The sequence below is a fragment of the Zootoca vivipara genome, chromosome 9 (genome assembly GCF_965207765.1).
Source record: "Zootoca vivipara chromosome 9, rZooViv2.hap1.1, whole genome shotgun sequence".
Lineage (NCBI taxonomy): Eukaryota > Metazoa > Chordata > Lepidosauria > Squamata > Lacertidae > Zootoca > Zootoca vivipara.
Window position 1 is genome coordinate 69,494,113 of NC_142592.1, and position 20,606 is coordinate 69,514,718.

Here is a 20,606-nt window from a genome sequence, read left to right on the forward strand (position 1 = left end):
ATCCAGCAGCCTCTCCTTAGTTTGTTTTGTCTATTCACCAGTAAACTCCACTGAGGCCAAAGGGGTTACATCAAAGAAACTCTTTGCCTGCTTCATCAACCCAGTGCAACAGATCAAGGGGGTGGGTTGGGGGGAAGGAAAGACCCACTGCTTATCTTTGTTGCTGAAAGCTGGTCCTGAATCCCATAAGTCAGTGGGCAGGCATGGGATCCCTCGATACGTGGGCCTCATCCAGCTGCTAAAACAAGTCTGCTTTCGGCTCTATTGGCAAACCGCAGCTGGACGCAGAAGGGGGACTAATCAAGAATAAATTTCCAGATGAAGAATAAATTTCCAGAAAACTTGGTTGCCACCTGTCACGAATACTTTAGGTGAGATTCCTACATTGCAGGGGGTTGGACTAGATGACCCCCGGGGATCCCTTCCAACTCTGCCGCTCTATGGTTCTGTTGCCCAGTGCCAGCATGATTTAGGCCCATTAATTTCAGTAGCTTTCCTCTGAGGAGGACTAGCACTGGGGGAAACAGCAGCCCTTCTTCCATTTGGGCCGTATGGGAACCTTGGTTTCCAGGAAGAGACATGCATAAATGGATGGTTTTATTAGATCATGGAGCGGGAGATTTAAATGTGACACCCCCTAACTGGGTATAGACTCCAAGTGTTGTAAAAAAGTTGAAAGAGCTACCTCACTGCAATTGCATCAGATATTTTAAACCGCTCAAAGAAAGGAGACACAAAGAAGAAATGTCATAAAATGGTCCTGATTTGGCTCTTTTTTCTGCAAATCTCGGTCCGCCGATGGCAGAAAACCTATTGGTGCCCACTGCCCAAATTCCAAACAACAAAGCTTTACAGCTTGTTTGCACCAGATAAGAATTTGATCTATTGCTTCATTCAAAGACTTGCATAGTCTTCAGAGACTTTCAGAGACTTATAAGACTTCTGTTTATGCGGTTTTGAAGAGAATCCACAAGAGTTCACATTTCATATATTTCAATTCGTTTAATGTTCTGTATAGTTTTCATAAGGAGTTGATATTTGACATTGCATCATTGTACTCAGTCATCGTGTTGCCCTTGGATATTACTGACAAATTCCAAACGGATCTGCTCAATTTGCCTTCATTCACATATCTTCATAGGTACATTATACATATCAATGGTGTGCCGGCTGCTTTGACTTTATGCCATGCTCCCCTCATGGCGGCAGCTGCCCTGGCAGCAGAACTGGTGGCTGCGCTTGAGGCCTGGGGTTGATGTAGCCCTGGTCCCAGCTGTAAAAAACCCCATAGCCTGGAGGTGCTGCCCCCTGGTTCGGCTTGGCACTAGGCCTGGCCTGGCCTGGGGGCCGTCCCCTCTTGGGGTGCCGCTTTGTCTGTCTCAGCCGCCTAGGCGGTGGTGGAGGACCCCGCCGGGTGCGCCTGGCGCACATAGCCATGTGCCGTCTTGTGGGCCTGGGCCAAGGCCTGCCAGTGGGCATGGGTGGAGGTCTGTGGTCCTGCTTTGTGCTGGGTGTGTGCCTCTGTGCCAGGAGGGGTTGGCGGCCGGGGGCAGAGAGGCTCTCCATGATGGTCTTTTTAATCCAGCGGAGGTAGTGCAGCGTGGAGACGTAGGTGCCTGGCCGCTTCACCTGGCCGCAGGTGGGCACCGCCAAGCTGGTGACGCCAATCACCCAGTAGCGCTCGGACCTCGGTTCCCGGCACATGAGCGGGGCACCAACGTCGGTCTGTGGGGGGGGGAGGAAAGGAGGGAGGGAGGCGTTCAGCAGGCGGGCAGATGGGCATTTGGGGGAAAAGGAGGCCCTAAGGAGCAGCCGGCCACTTTTGGAGAAGGGCAGTGCCACCCAAGCCCAGGTTGCTGGTTCCTCAGCGTAGCACAGCAGAGAGCTGTGGGTCTGTAGAAGCTGGACTAGGAATATGGAGAAATGCTGGGTCAGATCATTTGGTCCACCCAGCAGAATATTCTCGACACTTCCTGGAAAAAGGATTCCAGGCAGGGGTCTCTCCCAGCTAGATCTGGAGATGCCAGTAGGGCCTGATCCTGGGACCTGCATGCAAGGCAGGTGCTCTTTCTCCTGCTGAGCTATGGCTTTCCTGAGAGGGAGGCAGGCAGCTCAAGTGGGGCATTGGGAGGGAGGCAAGTGGTGATTGGAGAATTCACTAGATGGGAAGGTGGGGGAGATGAGTAGTGCAAGAGGAAGGTGGGGCTGGAGCCGAGTGGGGTCCTCAGCAGCCAGGAAATCGGGCTGCTCTGACCCCCTCCTCCCCCTCCACGATCGCCGGGGCGGGTGGAGGGAAAGCTGGCTTTCCCTCCACCCGCCCCACAGCCAGCCAGGGAGAAGGGAGACGTCCCTTCTAGCCGGCTGGCTGTGGAGCGGGTGGAGGGAAAGCCCCAGAGCCGTGCAAAGCATTTGGCTGGCTTTCCCTCCACCCGCTTTGCGCAGCTCTGGGGCTTTCCCTCCACCCGGCCCACAGCCAGCCAGGGAGAAGGGAGACGGCACCGGGTGGCGACAGACAGTGGGGCAGGCTGGCCAGTGGCCCTGTTTCTAGGGGGGGCAACTGCCCCCTCCTGCCCCCCTGCCTACGCCCATGATGGGGAATGAAGAAAATGGTTTGGGGGTTAAGGTCTGGATTGGGTGGGGTGTGAGTTTGTGTTGGGGGGTCATGTATGAATCTGCCCCTGCAAGGGGGACATTTGATGGGGAGAGGAAGGTTAGGCTTGCATCTCCTGGTTTTCATCACCGGGATGTTGGAGGCTACGCGATTGCAACCTGCCTGGCTCTATATCGCACTTGCACCATGCCAGCTCAGCTCAGCTCAGCCAGTGTGCAAAGTCAGTGAGTGCTCTAAGGAGTGCTCCTCAGGGGGCAGCAAATCCAGTTCTCCCTCTCCTCTCCAGCAGTAGCCCTGTAAGGCTTTGGCCCTCGCCTACCTCGCAGGGGTTGTCGCCTCCTTCTTCCTCGTGTCCAGCACACAGGATCTCATCGGCCTCCTTCCGCTTCCGCTTGCTCTTGCTGCCGCAGGTTTTTAGGGAAAGGAGTTTCACCTTTGATTCTTGCAGGATGCCAGATATTTTATGCCCTGTGAGCGGAAGGCAGGAAGAAGTGTTCAGTTTGCATCCAGGAATTAAATGAGAGATATTTACAGAGAATGTTGAGTTATGACCCTTCGATCAATGCCACGTGGCAAAGGCAGCTGTTGAGACACCTCCCCCCCCCCAAATCCTCAGAGATAGCCTGGGGATTATGCAACAAGATTATGCAACAACAATATTTATTTTGCTGTCTCCCACTCTCAGGCTAACCTACCTAACAGGGCTGGTTCTGAGGATGAAAAGGGGTGGAGACCTATGTTTTCCACCTTAAGCTCCTTGTAGAAAACTTGGGATATAAACCTAAACAGTGAATAAATTCAGGTAGGTAGCCATGTTGGTCTCATGCAGTCGAAATAAATAATTTGTCCAGTAGCACCTTAGAGACCATCTAAGATTGTTCTGGGTATAAGGTCTTCCTCCCAGAGCTTGAGAAAGAGAACTGTCGTTGTTTGGGAGGAAGACCTTTCATTGCCTACAGACAGCCACCCAATCTTAAACAACTCCTCACCCACAATAATACAGCGACCAGACTTAACATGGAGACTGGTACCAGAGCCTGCAATAAACCCAAATGCCAACTTTGCTGCCACAGACACCCAGAGAACACCATCACTGGACCCAACAACATCAAACATACCATCTCAGGACTATTTAATTGCTCATCTCCTAACATTGTGTATGCCATCAAATGCCAACAGTGCCCTATATTGGACAAACAGGCCAGGATAACAGGATAAATGGACATAAATCTGACATCAGGAATCACAAGACAGAGAAGCCAGTAGGAGAACACTTCAGTCTCCCAGGACGTTCCATACAGGATCTCAAAAGAATTTAAGAAATAGACTTGAAAGAGAAGTTGCTGAATTACAACTTATTACTAAACTGAAAACTATGGAGAGACCTGGTCTGAATAGAGATACAACTGGATTATTGACTCATTACACATGCTAAAGCTATTATCCCATGCTTTTTCCTCTAGGACTAGCTGTAGTCGTTAACAGTCGCCAACAGGTTTACCATACCCACTGAGTCAATCACCCATCTCCCATTACTCTAGTGAGAAAACCCCACCCCACCCCACCCCACACTATATATTATAAGGGTCTGGTGACTTCTGTTTTAGTTATGGTGCTGGAGGAGACTCTTGAGAGTCCCATGGACTGCAAGAAGATCAAACCTATCCATTCTGAAGGAAATCAGCCCTGAGTGCTCACTGAAAGGACAGATCTTGAAGCTGAGGCTCCAAGACCGTGGCCACCTCATGAGAAGAGAAGACTCCCTGGAAAAGACCCTGATGTTGGGAAAGATTGAGGGCACTAGGAGAAGGGGAAGACAGAGGACGAGATGGTTGGACAGTGTTCTTGAAGCTACGAACATGAGTTTGACCAAACTGCGGGAGACAGTGGAAGACAGGAGTGCCTGGCGTGCTATGGTCCATGGGGTCACGAAGAGTCGGACACGACTAAACGACTAAACAACAACAACAATCTGAAGAAGTGTGCATGCACACAAATGCTTATACCCAGGACAATCTTAAAAGGTAAAGGTAAAGAGACCCCTGACCATTAGGTCCAGTCGCGGACGACTCTGGGGTTGTGGTGCTCATCTCACTTTACTGGCCGGGGGAGCCAGCATACAGATTTCGGGTTATGTGGCCGGCATGGCTATGCAACTTCTGGCGAACCAGAGCAGCACACGGAAACGCCGTTTACCTTCCCGCCGGAGGAGTACCTATTTGTCTACTTGCACTTTGACGTGCTTTTGTACTGCTAGGTTGGCAGGAGCAGGGACCGAGCAACGGGAGCTCACTCCGTCACGGGGATTCGAACTGATGACCTTCTGATTGGCAAGCCCTAGGCTCTGTGGTTTTAACCCACAGCGCCACCCGTGTCCCTTATATCTTAGTTGGTCTCTAAGGTGCTACTCGGCAGGTTTTATTTATTTATTTCCGTGAATAAATGTTGGTGATGGGTTGGCCTCCTCCTCCACTGCTCCTGGGCGCAGTCAGGTAGCTAAGCGGGTGTGGGGCAGCCCACTTGGGCCTCCCACGGAGGAGAGGGATGGAGGAGCTGCCGTGGCTGCTTTTTGGCATCTTCCACCTGAGACGGTTGCCTCGTTCTCCCTCTCCCGCAACACCGGAACTCAGGGTCATCCAGGGAAGAGTCAGTGTTGGAAGGTTCAAGACCAGAAGGGCTTTCCCCACCCAGCTATCCTCAGGAACTCTGCCACAGGAGGCAGAGATGGCCACTAACTATTAGAGGTTACCGTCCACACTCTTTCGCCGTGCAGATATCAGTGGTTAGGTAAAACCTCTTTCAAATGTTTAGCAGAGCAATCTTCCTGGAAGCAGTGGATGATAGGAAAAGTTGTTTTAAAGATGACTCACAGACTCTGTGAAGTCTAGTCAAGAGATTTTATTCTCAGACCGCGTGCAAGCGTTACAGTAGCAAATATATTTCCGGCTGTTAAAATTAACAGCAATTAACAGTAAACTTTCAAACAAAAGTCTCTCTTATCTCCCATACGTCGTAAATTACAGGAACAATCCTTCAACAGATTTTACAGGCGCCTGCGAAAACGAAGCCGAGTGGTCTTCTTTGTATTGGCACTTCTAGCTGATGCTAAGTAAGCTCAGAGCGCCACTCCCATATATAAAGGAATGTTCCGGAACCTTTGAGAAACTTCTACTTGTTTCTGGCAGAATGATTCCTTAACACTAACCTGGGTGGCTTTGAAAGAGGATTCAACAAAATTTTGATACATCTTGTGAAATAACTACAAAACACGGAGCCTTCGCAGATTCAACCACATCCTTTCTGTGGGGCTGAGGAACCTGCCTAACCTGCCTGAGGACAAGTGATGTCCAATGTCCCCCCGTCCCCCCTGGCTCGGTGCTGCACGTACCCTGAATGGCTCGATGGTCTCATCATCTCAAGGCAGCCCTGTTTAGGGAAGCTTTTAATGTTTGATGGATTTCTGTATTTTAGTATTTTGTTGGAAGCTGCCCAGAGTGGCTGGGGGAACCCGGCCAGATGGGCAGGGTATAAATAATAAATTATTATTATTATTATTATTATTATTATTATTATTATTATTATACAAGCCTGCCTGGAGGTGCCAGGGGTTGTCTTTGAGATCTTCCGCATGCCAACCTCTACTCTGCCACCAAGGCCCATCAGTAAAACCATGGCTATGCAAAATCAAATGAGTGGTTGTTGCATAGTTTCTGTGAGAATTATGGGTTTCTCTTTCCTGGGCTCGCTTGCAAGATGTAACACCCAGCAGCTAGGATGCCCCTGTGGCTTCTGGTGAAGCCGCATTCCTTGGGACCACAGCTCAGCAGGTGAGCACATGCCTTCAGTTCTCGGCACTTTCAGTTAAAAAGGTCCCCGTGAGCAGGTAGGTGATCAGAAAGTGGACACGGAGCAATGGATTCAAGCTTCAAGAAAGAAGATTCCACCTAAACATTAGGAAGAACTTCCTGACAGTAAGAGCTGTTTGGCAGTGGAATTTGCTACCAAGGAGTGTGGTGGAGTCTCCTTCTCTGGAGGTCTTTAAGCAGAGGCTTGACAGGCATATGTCAAGAATGCTTTGATGGTGTTTCCTGCTTGGCAGGGGGTTGGACTGGATGGCCCTTGTGGTCTCTTCCAACTCTATGATTCTATGATCTCTTGGAGACCAGTCAGACTGGACTGTAATGACCGGGCCAGCCCTGTCATGGGACAGTGGGAAACAGTTGCCTCAGGCAGCAGGTCAGCACAGCAATGGGGCTCCTCTGCAGTGAGGGGAACTGCCAGCAGCGCTTCCAGAGGGATTTCTGGACCCACCACAGCTCGTCCCATAGAAGGGGTCCTTCCTCAGCGTGAGGCATTATGGGTGTATCTGTACCAGAGACCCCACACGCTTGCCACTTTGCCACAGTGGGAGCAAATCCGAGAACAACAGTATCTTAGAATCACAACTCAAGCATCCATGACAAATGACCCTCCACCCTCTGATGGAGTCCTGCTCACGAAGTTGAACAGAAGTGGTGAAACGTTTAAAGAGTCGTCGTGGCAAAGCAGCAGTGCTACTTCATTTCTCTGGTGCCGAGCACCCCAACAATGTCTCACTCCAGGGGAAGGAGTCGTTTTGCCGGGGGCAGAAAGGATTGCCCACCCCACCTCATGAACGAGCGGCAGCTCAGCAAGGAGGGAAGAGAAGGTGGCAGGAGCTCCCCTCGCAAGGCGCAGTGTGATCCCCAAACACTTAAAGGGAGACATGTTCTGTTATACGGTGTTTTCCTGTCCTGGGCTGGGTGGAGGGTGGTAAGACTTTGGGATTTGAACACAGCTCCTGAAAGAAGGAAATGGGCATTCCAATCCCAGAATCATAGAATTGGAAGGTGCCCGGGTCATCTAGTCCAACCCCCTGCAGTGCGGGAATAGAAGGCCACGCAACCTCAGCAAGGAAGGAGAGTCCACCACCTTCTGAGACCAGACATTTGTTCACAACCATTGTTGCGATTCTTGTGTGTTTTGTTACACTTCGCATGGAAGGCATGGGCCATATTTTCACTCTGATCTCCCAGGGTGGGGTCAGTCCTCGCAGGGGGCTGTTTTTGTGGCAGTGCTGGGGGGGGTCCTGGGCCTCTCACTTTCCTCACCCATGTCTCCCCAGCCACTGATATAGCAATGAGTTAGCATCGAAAGTACCACGCTGTCGTCAGGCAAACAGGCCGGCTGGACATAGTCGCTGCAGCGGACCGGCTCCACCAGCTCCACCACGGAGAGGCCGTAGCGAAGTGCCTCGTCGTCCTCGTAGAGTTTGTAGTCCACCACCCGCTTTATCCAGCGGTGCTGGGCATTGGGGCCAGGATGTGAGAGCTTGGTGATGCCAACCACCACCTTAAGGGCTTTTCTCAACCTGGAAGGGAAGAATAGGCTCATTGCTGGTGGGACGATGTTCTTGGACCGAACAAAGGTTACCCAAAGAGGTCTGGAGGCTCCTGTGAAGGGCCTAGAGCACTAACCCTGACACAGCTCAGCTGATGGAGGAATAAGACAGAGAGGCAAGTCGGAGCCAAGGAGTTTGGTCTATTTGTGACCCAGGCGGGAAGAGGCATTGGGTGAAGGGGCTAGAAAGGGGAAAGGGAGGGGTTTTTTAAAGAAGAAACCAGCTCATTGTCTGGCAAGGTCATCTCCTGGGTCACTCTAAGGGCTGCATAAATGCCATACATTTCACATAATTCTAGTTACAGGTAGGTAGCCGTGTTGGTCTGAGTCGAAGCAAAATAGAAAAAAATTCCTTCAGTAGCACCTTAAAGACCAACTAACTTTTTATTTTGGTATGAGCTTTCGTGTGAAGTGTGCATGCACACGAACGCTCATACCAAAATAAAAATTAGTTGGTCTTTAAGGTGCTACTGAAGGAATTTTTTTCTACTGTACATTTCACATGATGGCTCGGCTCTGCCTCCACCACTGGAGACTACAATGCTTCTGAAAACCATTTGCTGGAAGCAGGAGGGGAGAGGGCTCTTCCTGGTCGGATGGCACTTTCAGCAGCCCTAAGGACTAGATGCTTGCTTTCAGAATGTCAAAACTGAGACAGATCCCCCAAGGGCTGATCTAGCAGCAGCTTTCGCCCGCCACAACTAAAGAGGCCTTCACGCTCCATGTTGGGCAAAGGCAGAAGATGGGACTCTGATTCCATGAGATGCCCCCAGGCTGCCTGCTTTGTGGACCCCGCCATGTCCTCCCACCCAAGGAGCAGCTGCTCCTTTGGCTTACGACTTGATCTTCAAGCAGTGGGCTGCACTGAGGACCCAGCGAGAGCTGATGAGCGAACCTCCGCAGAAATGGACCCAGTTCCCAGCTTGGCTTGCGTACTGGAAGCTGACTTGCCAGGGCCATGTTCCCGGCAGGACATCAGTGCCGGTCATGACCTTCCTCAAGTACTGACTGACCGCCAGCGGACGTCTTCCACAGGCTCCCCTGGAAAGGAACATTTCCATCAGTTTTCAGCCACACATGTATTGCTGCCACTGTAGAACCACAAGGAGTTTGGAGGCTCCATCCCTCGAGAGGAATTTACTTCCTTTCTTATGCTTTTCACACTGTGTGCTTCCTGCTTGTTTTGATGCCCAATAGATAGTTGCTGAGGGACCTGTGTGTTGTATTCTTTTAAAATGCAATGCCAGCAAACCGTGGTGCTTAGCGCCACATGGAAGATGGAGCAAGCTTATTTTCTGCTGCTCCAAGGGGTTCAAACCAATGTATTCAAACTGCAAGAAAGGAGATTCTGACTCTACACTAGGAAGAGCTTTCTTGAGAGCTGCTCAAGAGTAGAACTGATAACCTCAGAAGGTGGTGGACTCTCCTTCCTTGGAGGTTTGTAAACAGAGGTCGGATAGCCTCTGCCCGGAATTCTTTAGCTGTGTTTCCTACATTGCAAGGGCTTGGATCAGATCAGTGGCATAGCATGGGTTGCCATGGCCCGGGGCCACACAGAGGGAGGCGGGCAGGCGGGAAACAGACAGAGTGCACATGTGCATACAGCTGTAGGGCGTCTGTGTCACCCAGGAGATCACAGCCGCAGAGATCAGAAGAGTCATTCTGTTGTCTGGAGAGATCGCTTCTTGCTTCACACGGAGAAGCCATTTTCAACTGAGCCAAGTGACAAAAGCACATAGCTGTATTGAAGCATCACTGCATGTTGAAATGTTGTGCCCTTAACAAATTTTGCATCCGGGGCAGCTGCCCCTGTGCCCCCCTCATGCTACACCATTTGGGGTCCCTTCCAACTCCACAGTTTTATGATTGTATAATATACCTGTTTAGTCTAGAATAAACCAGTGGGAGATTTCACTTTGCCTAGTGGCCCAGGCAACTCACAGTTGATCTAAATGCCAGGGATCTGAAAACGTTTCTGTCAAAGGCAAAAGATGCCAAGCACTTGTGCCCTCTCCAAGAATAGGGTTTGACTTTCCTTAGACCGTGGGGGATATAGATTGGGGAGGAAAGGGCCACTCAGGCCACGGAGGCCGCATCCAGAGGGTGATGCCTCTCTACTGCCTCCTTGCTACATTGGTCCATTTTGGGACTTACTTGCAAGTAGTGTCTCCAGCATGGGTGGGCCGGAAATCAGCGAGGGCCAGAATGAGGAGAAGCCACCGGCTCATCCTTCTGCCAGCTCCTCCACCATGTTTTCCTGGTATCCATGATGTCACAAAACAGGTGTGCCCAGGTTCTGACATCACACAGCTGGCTTTGGCAAAGGTGTGAGAACGGAAGAAGCCAGTGTGAAACTCAGCGCTTGGTGAGCAGGAAGAGAAAGTGAAGGAAACAGCAATGGACAGCTGGAATCAAAGAATTGCCAAGCCAGAAGGGACCCCAAGAATCATCTAGTCCAACCCCTTGCAATACAGGGTTAGGGAAGAGAGAGGATGATTTGTACCCCTTTCAAGACTTCGGGTTCCAAGGCCTGTGTCAAGCTACTAGCCACAGTTAAATCTGCTACAGCTGTGTTAGCAAACTCCTGAGCATACTTGGTGGTAGCTGTCTCACATCTGCGCATCAGGCGCACATCTTTCACTGTATCAGTGGAACTCACCTCACTTTTAGCGACAGTAGCAGACTCAGTATCTGAGCCTTCAAAAATGGGGTAGCCTGGGAAAACACACACATTTCCTCCCCATTTTGTGCTGCACTCTACATCCCTAGTGAGTAAGATCATCTTGGTCTGAGGCCTCAGTACTTTGTACAAGCCATCTCCATACCTGAGGAAGAATCTATGCTTCCTGCCTTCTGACGTCTCCACCCACATGTCAGACCCATCTGTCGGTCCCTTTGCACATCTTGGCTTTACCTTGTCACAGTCCCTATCAGAACTTGTCTGAATCCAGGGAAAGGCCTTGCAAACTATGTTTGCAGAGCGTATCACTCTGTTGCTTCTGGACCCACACATCAGAATCTCCATTACCCATAGGGCGCCTCTGTGAGATACCCATATTGCCTCCCCCTTTTGCTTTGTCCTGAGCACATTCGGTACACTGGACCATCTTCGTGTCAGACATCAGCAATCTGGAAGACCCATGCACACATCCTGCATGAAAAAAAATGGTTATAAGACATAACATTTCATGTCTCTCCAACCTTCCCACCACCCACCATGTTAACATCACAACACAGGAAGAACAAGCCATTTATAATGTCGCTTTCGTTCTTCTGTATGGTTGCACGCTGTTCGTTGCCATAAACAGAACAGCCACGCTGCATGAGCTGGGTTTCTATCTTCCTGGCCTTTGGACTCTGTCCAAACTTCTCACAGGAAAAACTTCCCACTGCTTCGAACTCAGCAGCACCATCTGCTGGTTGCAATGATGGTTGGGATGACGTGACAGTCAACTCCCCATGCTCCTCCTGCTTTGGAGACTTCTCCCCCTGAACAAATAACACCAACACCCCCCTCATGCACTCTTCCTCCAAAAGCATCCCTTCTGTAGAGCTTTCGCTTTCAGGAACACAACCCTGCATGGTCGTCTGGGATATTGTATCAGCTTTCCCCAGAGTGTAACTTCTGGCAGTCTCCTTAGCAGCCCCCGCCATCTTGAAGTGTCCATCGTGTGACGCAGCTTTAATTCCTGCTGAACATACACACTGTCTGGCATCAGACACAGCCTGTGTCTCAAACGGCTTTTTCAGCTTCGAGAATAAAACACCTCCCCATTCTTCTCAGGCCTTTTGCCTTGTCTGCTGCTATGCAGCACCTGGGGACTTACTCCCTCCCCCATAGCTGATACTTCACATACAGCTATTGTCCTGGTAAAGCCTTCCCGGGGCACGACTCTAGCTTTCGCTTTCTGCCACTCCCTATTCTCTTCTCAGGGAATGATTCAGAAGCATTGGGAAATGTCCTCCCTTTGTAGTACATAAATCAAGGGCTACATTCTTGGCAAAGTCTTGCCGCATCAAGCAGCTTTTCTCTCTCTGTCAAAAAACAGCTTTTCCCATTCCCTCTACGTAACTCGGGGACTGGGAATTTTACCGCTTCCAAAAGGTCCATTCCGCAGCTTAGCTCAAGCTAGAACTACCTTTTTAAGCTCCTTATCAGACAGCCACTATAAATCAAGTGGTCTGCTGCTTCTGCCAGTGATTAGTGCCTGGCAAACAAGAACTTCAAAGGCCTCTCGCCTTCTTCTGTGCGAGAGCTGCTGGCATCGGCACAAAAACAGTCCAGCCTGTTTCTACTTTCGTTTTTAGGCTCTTGCTGTACTCACACAGACTCCTTCTGCAGCTGCTCTTTCTCTTCCATCTCTGAAGAGACTTGTTTCAGGAGACTCCAACCGGGACAAAAACAGCCCCCGGTCCTTCCTCTGCCAGCACAGGATCTGTGGCCCCGATCCCTGGGCCCATAACCATGGTAGGATCGTCCTAGTAATGTGTAGGACCCTGGCAGAGACACATGCCCGACTGGCTTGTTCTCTCCCTCCTGGTCGGTTGTTCGGGAGCTTCAAAAGCTTTCTCCAGCCTGAACATTACCAGCTACTGATACCAAGAGGCATCAGCATGCCTTTAGGATCCTGCAGAGTGTTAGCAGTTCGCGTAAATGACTCAGTAGCACAGCATTTTGGCTAAGCTACTTTATTTACATATAATACACTTGGAGCATTCTGACTCAGCTCCTTCCTCTTTCTCATCAGACAGCAAAGAGAGAAAGAACAAAGGACAGTATTCCCACATCACGGAACAGAGTAGCACAAACATTCTGTCTCCGTCACTTTCCACTATGTGGAATGAAAACATACACCGTCATGTGATAGAAAACAATCCCATGACTGCAAGCACAGAGGAAGAATCCTAACAATTTTAAGTTATAAGTTTAGGTCAAGTCTGCTGCAACTGGATTTCTTATGGACAGTGCCAATCCTGATTGTGTTGGATTTGTGACCATTATGCTCATTTGCCTTCAGTAGCAGTAAAGCTCTGCTGGATGAAATACAATTGCCTCTGGTTGTTTTTTTTAAAAAAATTAAATCCTGCAACGTGTTGCTAACTATACATTGGAATCTGCTCTGGATCAATACTGTGTAGAATTTCAATGGCAGTTTCTGAGCATCTCCTCAAGATACAAAGGTCTTTCAGATACTGTATATACAGTGATCTTGAGATGGAGAATGCAATCAAAGAGGAGATGTTGTCTGGCTGCATATTTGTTCTAAACACAGCAAAGAGCTAACATTTATACATACACTAAATGACTGTTCAAGAACAGTCATTGGTATCTGAAGAAGTGTGCATGCACACGAAAGCTCATACCTAGGACAAACTTAGTTGGTCTCTAAGGTGCTACTGGAAGGATTTTTTAAATTTTGTTTTGACTGTGTCAGACCAACACGGCTACCTACCTGTTCTAGAACAGTTAGTAATGGAATTGACCAGAAGAACATAAACTCTGGGTTTTATCTTAAGTGACAGCCAGTATCTGGTTAGAGATGAAAGTGTTGCTGAACTAATTGGGAAGGGTGACCACAGTGCTATCAAATTCAATTTATGTATGTACTGGACAATTGCCAAGTAAGTTCATTGTAGTCACATTTGACTTCAAAGAAAGGAACTCCCCAAAAATGAGGGAGCTGGTAGAAAGGAAGGTGAAAGGCAAAAACCCTGCAGAACACTTAGGGGTTGTTCAAAACCACAATAAGGGGATCTCAACTATAATGTACATTGCAGTTCAGGAAAAAAATACCACCCGGGCAAAAAGGATGCCAGCATGGCTAAAGAGCAGAGTCCAGGAACCAGGGAACCAGGCAGAGGGCCTTCTTGGTAGTGGCGCCCTCCCTATGGAACACCCTCCCTTCAGATGTCAAGGAGATAAAGAACTATAAAACTTTTAGAAGACATCTGAAGGCAGCCCTGAATTGGGAAGCTTTTAACGTTTGCAGCTTTAAAATGTTTTAATTATTCTGTAGGCTGCCCAGAGTGGCTGGGGAAGCCTAGTCAGATGGACAGGGTATAAATAATAAAATTGTTGTTGTTGTTGTTGTTGTTGTTGTTGTTGTTGTTGTTACTATTATTATCCTCATTTTGGCATCTTACCCTGGTGCTTCTGTTAATATTAATAACATTTGTCTGTTTCGAAAAGAGAGAGGAGGAGGAGGATAAAGCAGCGATGATGTCAGGCTGTCCACATGCTCCCTGGACAGAACCTGGATTCATGTGTTTTATGATGTCACGAATTCTAAGAAAAGGTGGTGGTGGTGGACCCTGTAACCTTGGGAGATGCCCAAAGGATGAGATGGTTGGTCCTCTCTGTTCTGGTCCTTGCTGCATTCCAGCCCACCCACAACGCAACCGTCAGCAATTGCGAGTAAGAGGCCATTGGGGTGATGGGTGGCATTTTGTAAGGAAAGGCAAAACAGGGAAGAAGTTTTTTTTCATGGAAAAAGACACCAGGTGGTCTTCTGTCTGTCTGTCCATCTACCAGGGTTGCTCTCCTTCCATTTTGCCTTGAGGGTCTCGTGAAATTTGGTGGCATTTCATCCAACCCTCTGAAATAGAACATGAACAAGTTAGGCCAATTAATTTTGGTGGATCTACTTTGAGTCAAATCTTGTTGATTACCACCTATAGGTATGGTGTCCGAAAATATCTCACAAGGTTGCTATCATGAATTGTATAAAACTGACAAGGCTGGATTTTTTAAATAAAAAAAATAGTAGAATCCCCCCCCCAAAAAATAAAAATTTCTGAACTATATAAAAGACCTGCAAAATACCAGATGATATCCGAGGAGCCTGTTTTAGTAAAAAAAGGTAAAATGTCCGATCACAATATTCAAAGAGACTTTGGGTGCTGTTTTCAAGTTTAACATGCTATGTACCACCAAGGGGACACAGCTTGATCATAGGTAGAGTTCCTGTTGGAAGGAAGACTGGGAGTTCTGCTACCGAGATGGGCTCTCCCTGGGTCTCCCTGGTCTTTCCTGATGGATCTCCTGTCATGTTGGAGGCAACCAAAATCTTGATCAAAATTGGACTGTAGAGCAGTCCAAACGGGAAGGCCCTAAAGCACAAACTATTGCATATATTTATATTGTGCTGCTTGAAGCATCTAGATGCATACAAAACTGTCTCCTTTTGGAATAAAACATTTCCAGGCCCATCAGTTTGATTCACCGCTTTACATGCAGAACTTTCTTCAAAACAGAACAAAAACACCAACAATGCATCTAAATAAATGTACAATATCTTGTGCATGTCCAGCACAGGCTCACCATCTTACTGTATAAGAAATAACTTTACTTCTTCCAGAAATCAAAACTGTGTCTCTCTGCCATTCCAGCCTGCATTCTAAATACCTTACTCGTGTGGCCTAAGGTTAAACACCCATGCGCTAGCCAGCAGAGAACCATAGCAGTTAATTATCAACCCATCTAGGTGTTTGGAGAGATCTTCATGCCCTTCAGTGGAATCTTCCAGTTAAACCCTTTCAGCATTAATAAAAAATTCCTTCAGTAGCACCTTAAAGACCAACTAAGTTTTTATTTTGGTATGAGCTTTCGTGTGCATGCACACTTCATCAGATACCTTTCAGCATTCTCCATCTCTGTGTGAATAAAGCAATTATACTTAACATGAACCGCCCTGGTATTCTGCAAGGACGTTTGCAGGTGACAAGCCCTGGAGGGCACCATGTTGTCCAAAACTGGCTTAGCCCATGGCCAGTGAATGGGCTCTCTGGTGCACAGGGATCTGGTCCCATGGGTGTCTCCAGCTTTGTACTTCACTCTGCCAAGGTGGTCAAGAAAGAGATGCTTGTCTGCTGCAGGAAAGCATTTGGGGGGAAGTGTGGACGTTAAGTGTGTCTGAGTCCCTTATGCCAGCCGCACAATCCACCCACGTCAAGTGCATGAACTGTTGGCGCTCTCTATCTTTTTCAGTGGCATCTGCGGAAGGCGACCCTTGGCAAGCAGCCACAAGTTGATGCGTGTTATGGGCGGCAGCAATGTTCTTCCGGGGACGTGGCCCTGGATGGTCAGCGTCCAGACGAAAGTCCAAGGGAGCCTCTACTACCATACCTGCGGAGGTTCGCTCATCGGCCCCCAATGGGTCCTCAGTGCAGTCCACTGCTTCCCAAGAGAAAAGTAAGCAGAAGGGGAAGTCTGCTTAGCAGAAGGCTGTTCCTGGGGAGGGTTGTGGAGTCTGCAAGCCCAGCAGTTTGGGGGCATCTCAAGGAAGCAGAGTCCCTCCAGCTGATACTTACAGGAACTGCAGTTTGCCTCAACTCAGAGCCGTACTCTTAGGACGGTGGAGTCTACAGCCCAGGAACTGCCCTACTGGATCAGGACTTAGGTTCAGCTAGTCCAGCGTCCCATTAGGAACCTCCAAGGGCTGGGCACTAGGGCTGATCCACCCCAGTTTGGGCCATAGGAATATAGGCCTCACCCACAATTTCATTTGTCCTGTGACCTGTAGGCACAGATCCGAGTGGCTTCTTTTTTTCTCCCACTGCTTTCCCCAGGAAAACACACTGTTCATCGCTGAATCAGAACAAATGTCAATCGGGTTTTCTGCAGATTTATGTTTGCCCCGATTTAGAGGTAAACGGCAGGTTTTCCCAGGGAAAGCGTCCAGGCACAGGAACGAGGACGTGGGCCAGCCCCCTTGTGCTAAAATTGTGCTTTTAATGGGTATGTTGTTCTAACTTGGATGGGTGTTGTTTATTGTTCTTAAGTGTTACATGTTAATTTGTATTTGTCGTTTTTGTTTTTGTTTTATAAAGCTGATTAATATTCTACAGTTTTTTAAAATGTGTTTCTCCAAAGTCCTAGGGGAGTCCCTCCACCTCCCTGATAATTTTGGTGATCCTTTTCTGAACCTTCTCCAGCTCTGAGATATCCTTTTGGAGGTGAGGCCAGCTTCACTGGATATCCAGGTGTTCTAGCCTCATGGGAGAGGGAGGGAGTCTTCCCCCCCTCCTACCTCTGACATTCAGGGAGTTCAAGAACAGCCCCCCACAAACCATATATCCCTGTTTCTTGGTCCCACCTGCAGAGACCAGTACAAGCTTGTTATTGGCTCCAACCGGCTCACGAATCTGGGCCCTGAGGCCGAGCAGCGCTTCATTAAGAGGCTGGTGAAACACGAGAAGTACGACAACCGGCTGAGTCAAGGGGAGGTGGTGTTTGCAGACATCGCTTTGGCGGAGATGGATGAGCCGGTCAACTGCAGTGACTACATCCAGCCAGCCTGCCTGCCTGAGGAAAGCCTGCCGATTTTGACGCTCGGCCATTGCTACGTCAGTGGCTGGGGTGGCCTGAAGCCAAGAGGTGAGAGCAGCCTTGTGAAAAGCAGGAGGAACGGCTCCCACGAAGTGTTTGAAAGAAAATCGTCACCTGTACCTTCGCTGCAAGCCGGCACGTCTGCACTTCTGCTTATCCTGCTGTTTTCCCCCAGGGAAAACCTGCAATCGAGTTCTCCACAGATTGCTGTTTGCTCCGAGTCAGCAGTCAAGAGCGAGTTTCCTGGGGAAAGTAGCAGGGCATGCAGAAATCCACTCGGACTCATGCCTAGAGAGCACAATCCTCTCGGACTCATGTTTTCTAGGCAGGGGGTGAGTGGAAGTGTGGACAAGCCCTTCTATTGGGAGGAAAGTTAATAAATAAAATGGAAATGACCATGGCAAAAAATATAGTTCTGAGTTAATAGACACTTCTGGTTGGCCTGCACAAGGTTCCTTCCTTGTAGGAGAGGTTTTCTTTTGGGGTGCTCCATCCCTGTTTCACTTCCCCTCTCTCTTGCACGGATGAGTTTTTCCTCGTTCTTGCCTGTAATTATTCTGCTTTAATAATATACTGGGCTCAGGCTATCTATTTATGAATTAAAAACATGGTTATCAGGACTTTTTGAAGAGACCAAGAAAGGCGTTTTTGTTGCATTCTGACACCTTTTTTTCCTAGTAAAATAGCACTGCTGGTCCACGTGCTGAGAGCAGCTAGCCGTTAGGCAGGTCCAGGGCCGGCGCGTCCATTTAGGCAAACTAAGCAGGTGCCTACGGTAGGGCGCCAAAATGGAGGGGGCGCTGGCCAGCCTGCCCGCCGTCCCCTGGTGCTGCCTGGGGCCGCCTCCACTGCGCCTGTCACCTGTTGAGTGGCTTCAGGCCGCTATCCTGAGGCGCGCACGTGCCTCCAGAGAGCGGCCTGAAGTCGCTCAACAGCTGACAGCCACAGTGGAGGCAGCCCCAGGCTCGCGCTCCCTGCGCGAAGCTCCGGAGGCGCGCGGGGAGCGCGAGCTTGGGGCCACCTCGACGCGCCTCTCAGCTGTTTTTTATTTTTATTTTTTTCTACTTTTTATTTTTCCTATTTTTATTTTTTCTATTTTTTCCATTTATTTATTTATTATTAATTTTTTGGGGGGGGGGCGCCAGAAGATGATCTCTCCTAGTGTGCAAAAAACCCTAGCACTGGCCCTGGGCAGGTCTTAGGGCTTGTCCACACGTCTGCTTTCTAGGCATGGCTCTGAGGGGTTTCCCCCCTTTCTTTCCTCTCTCCTTTCCCTGCCCCAGTTAGGATCCACGGGCAGGGCACCCCCTGGCCAGACGTCCAACTCTCTATCTCTATTCCCACCCCGCTGCTTTCTGCCCACAGATTCCCGCCCTCCTGACATCATGCAAGAAGGGGCGACGAGTACCTACACTAGAATCCAATGTGGGATGCGGTGGGGAAGGAAGATCCCTACACAGAACGTCTGTGCCGGACACGAAGAAGGAACCATTTCAATCTGCCGGGTAGGGTGAACCACGGTCAGGAGCCAAGATCAGGATTTTGTGCTCATCTGATGCAGGGGGGTTGGCACCCAGTGGCACTCTGCGGCTCTACATAGGAGCTCTTTTGCGGCCCACCAATGAATGCTCCAAGTTTCAACGCCTGGCAAGTTGCGCTGAGGCTGCTCGCCGAGGCTGTCTACAGACCACACGTTCAAAGCACATTCAAAGTGCAGGACTCCTGCTGTCCACTCCCTGCCACTGAAAAAAAGAATCCTGAGACTGCAATTTGGGTACCAGGAATCAGATCTCCTTGAGGAGTGAACTACAGTTCCCAGGATTCGGGGGGGGGGTGTCATACACTTTAAATGTGTACTCGGCACACTTTAATTGTAGGGTGTTGGTTAATAATAATAATAATAATAATAATAATAATAATAATAATAATAAATTATTTATACCCCGCCCATCTGGCTCTGGGCCACTCTGACTCTGGGCAGCTTCCAACAGAATATTAAAATACAATAATCTATATGTTTCAATCCATTTTGAGTTTGCAGCTGGTTTTATCTTCTGAATGTTTTCAAGAGTTGGTTTTACTCGTTATTGTTTTCTTTTCTTTGTAAGCCGCCTTGAGGTTGCTGTTGTACAATCAAGCAGGGTATATGTTTAGAACTGAAGAGTTGGAAGGGACCTCGGGGGGTCATCTAGTCCAACCCCCTGCAAGGCAGGAATTTGATGCAATAAATAAGCGAAATTGGTGTGCTGTGCTGCCCCCTGGCAGGATGGCTGTGCCTTGCACCCCACCCCCAATTTGCCTCTTTTCAGTAGCCTCTGCCTTGGTTTCCACAGCGTCCTGCCTGCACCTCATTCTACCACCTTCTTTTCCCCCTCCCAGGGTGACAGCGGAGGCCCCCTGATGTGCAGGGAAGAGAGATCTGAGCGCTACTGGGTGATTGGAATCGCCAGTTTCGCACCGATGTACTGCGGCACAGCGAAGGTGCCAAGCGTCTTCATTTCCACGCAGTACTTTCTAGACTGGATCCAAAGGACCTCTAAACTGCAGCTCTCGGTTCCCACAATCACCCCGCTGCTGGCGCAGACCCAGGCCACAACAACGCGCAAGCCCACGACTTTCCCTACCGCGGCCAGGCCAAGACCCTACAGGCCTACCTGGGCGGGGCCCCCACAGTGGGGTGGGAGGCCTCCTCCCCAGGTGCAGACCACAAGGTCCTCCTTCCCTCCCTGGATGAGGGAGAACTATTTTTGGGGTAACCGGAAGCCTGGCCGCAGGATTAGGCAAAGGTACAGATTGCAGCCCTCGTTCCATATGGCACCTCGAAGCCAGTTCGCAGATGCTCCAGGGTACTACCCTGGATCCGAAGACTACTCCAATCCGCTTGTGCCCTCGGGAGAGCAGGATTGAGAGGGGCAGTTGGGGCAGGGGGCAGGCATTGTAAAGCAGAGGGGCCAGGCTAGGGCCCACCATGATAAGCACCGGATATTCTATTGAATAATAAAACGGAGGTGGTTTGCGCAAGCTGCTTGGAGTTTGGCAATGGGTCTTTGTGTCTTTCAGACCATTATCTCACCATATCTCAGAGAGATGTGTTGGGAAATAGCCAAATCCAGAGCCATATTCTCCTACTTATGTTCATAATTCACTCAGGTCTTTCTTTCCGTTAAATGGAAGTGGTAGAAAAAGAAAAGCAAAAGAAGAAAGAAGGAAGGGAAGGGAAGGGTGAAGGACATTCCACGTTTAAGATAT

At 49.3% G+C, this 20,606-nt stretch overlaps 2 protein-coding genes across 11 annotated transcripts; one reads left to right on the forward strand and one right to left on the reverse strand.

Moving 5' to 3' along the window:
• Nucleotides 1-930: 930 nt before the first annotated feature.
• LOC118091575 (acrosin-like) lies at nucleotides 931-12,770 on the reverse strand. 10 transcript variants are annotated; one of them, XM_088676522.1, is made up of 6 exons: nucleotides 12,355-12,770; nucleotides 10,184-10,339; nucleotides 8,966-9,070; nucleotides 7,741-8,000; nucleotides 2,931-3,079; nucleotides 931-1,725 (listed from the first exon to the last, which is right to left on the reverse strand). In XM_088676522.1, the coding sequence occupies exons 1-6, from the start codon at nucleotides 12,387-12,389 to the stop codon at nucleotides 1,198-1,200; spliced, it is 1,233 nt and encodes a 410-aa protein (XP_088532648.1). In that variant the 5' UTR covers nucleotides 12,390-12,770; the 3' UTR covers nucleotides 931-1,197. The 10 variants fall into 10 exon arrangements, with proteins under 10 accessions (XP_088532648.1, XP_088532645.1, XP_088532647.1 ...); XM_088676519.1 differs by having other exon boundaries at nucleotides 8,867-9,070; XM_088676521.1 differs by having other exon boundaries at nucleotides 8,867-9,070; nucleotides 10,184-10,343.
• A 1,597-nt stretch (nucleotides 12,771-14,367) lies between these two features.
• Nucleotides 14,368-20,264, forward strand: LOC118091572 (acrosin-like). The gene is made up of 5 exons (XM_060279771.2): nucleotides 14,368-14,444; nucleotides 16,017-16,220; nucleotides 17,131-17,405; nucleotides 18,723-18,862; nucleotides 19,737-20,264. Exons 1-5 carry the CDS (start codon nucleotides 14,368-14,370, stop codon nucleotides 20,262-20,264), a joined length of 1,224 nt encoding a protein of 407 aa, XP_060135754.2.
• The last annotated feature ends 342 nt before the right edge of the window (nucleotides 20,265-20,606 follow it).

Excerpts from the sequence above, each read along its gene's own strand:
- LOC118091575 (XM_088676519.1), bottom strand. The coding sequence starts at position 12,389 with ATGGAAGAGAAAGAGCAGCTGCAGAAGGAGTCTGT. Across the intron at positions 10,340-12,354 it reads CAGCTGCAGAAGGAGTCTGT|CTGTGTGATGTCAGAACCTG; the intron begins GTGAGTACAGCA and ends TGCCAAAGCCAG. Across the intron at positions 1,726-2,930 it reads GAGGCGACAACCCCTGCGAG|ACCGACGTTGGTGCCCCGCT; the intron begins GTAGGCGAGGGC and ends CCCCCCCCACAG.
- LOC118091572 (XM_060279771.2), top strand. The coding sequence starts at position 14,368 with ATGAGATGGTTGGTCCTCTCTGTTCTGGTCCTTGCTGCATTCCAGCCC. Across the intron at positions 14,445-16,016 it reads GCAACCGTCAGCAATTGCGA|TGGCATCTGCGGAAGGCGAC; the intron begins GTAAGAGGCCAT and ends TATCTTTTTCAG. Across the intron at positions 16,221-17,130 it reads CACTGCTTCCCAAGAGAAAA|AGACCAGTACAAGCTTGTTA; the intron begins GTAAGCAGAAGG and ends TCCCACCTGCAG.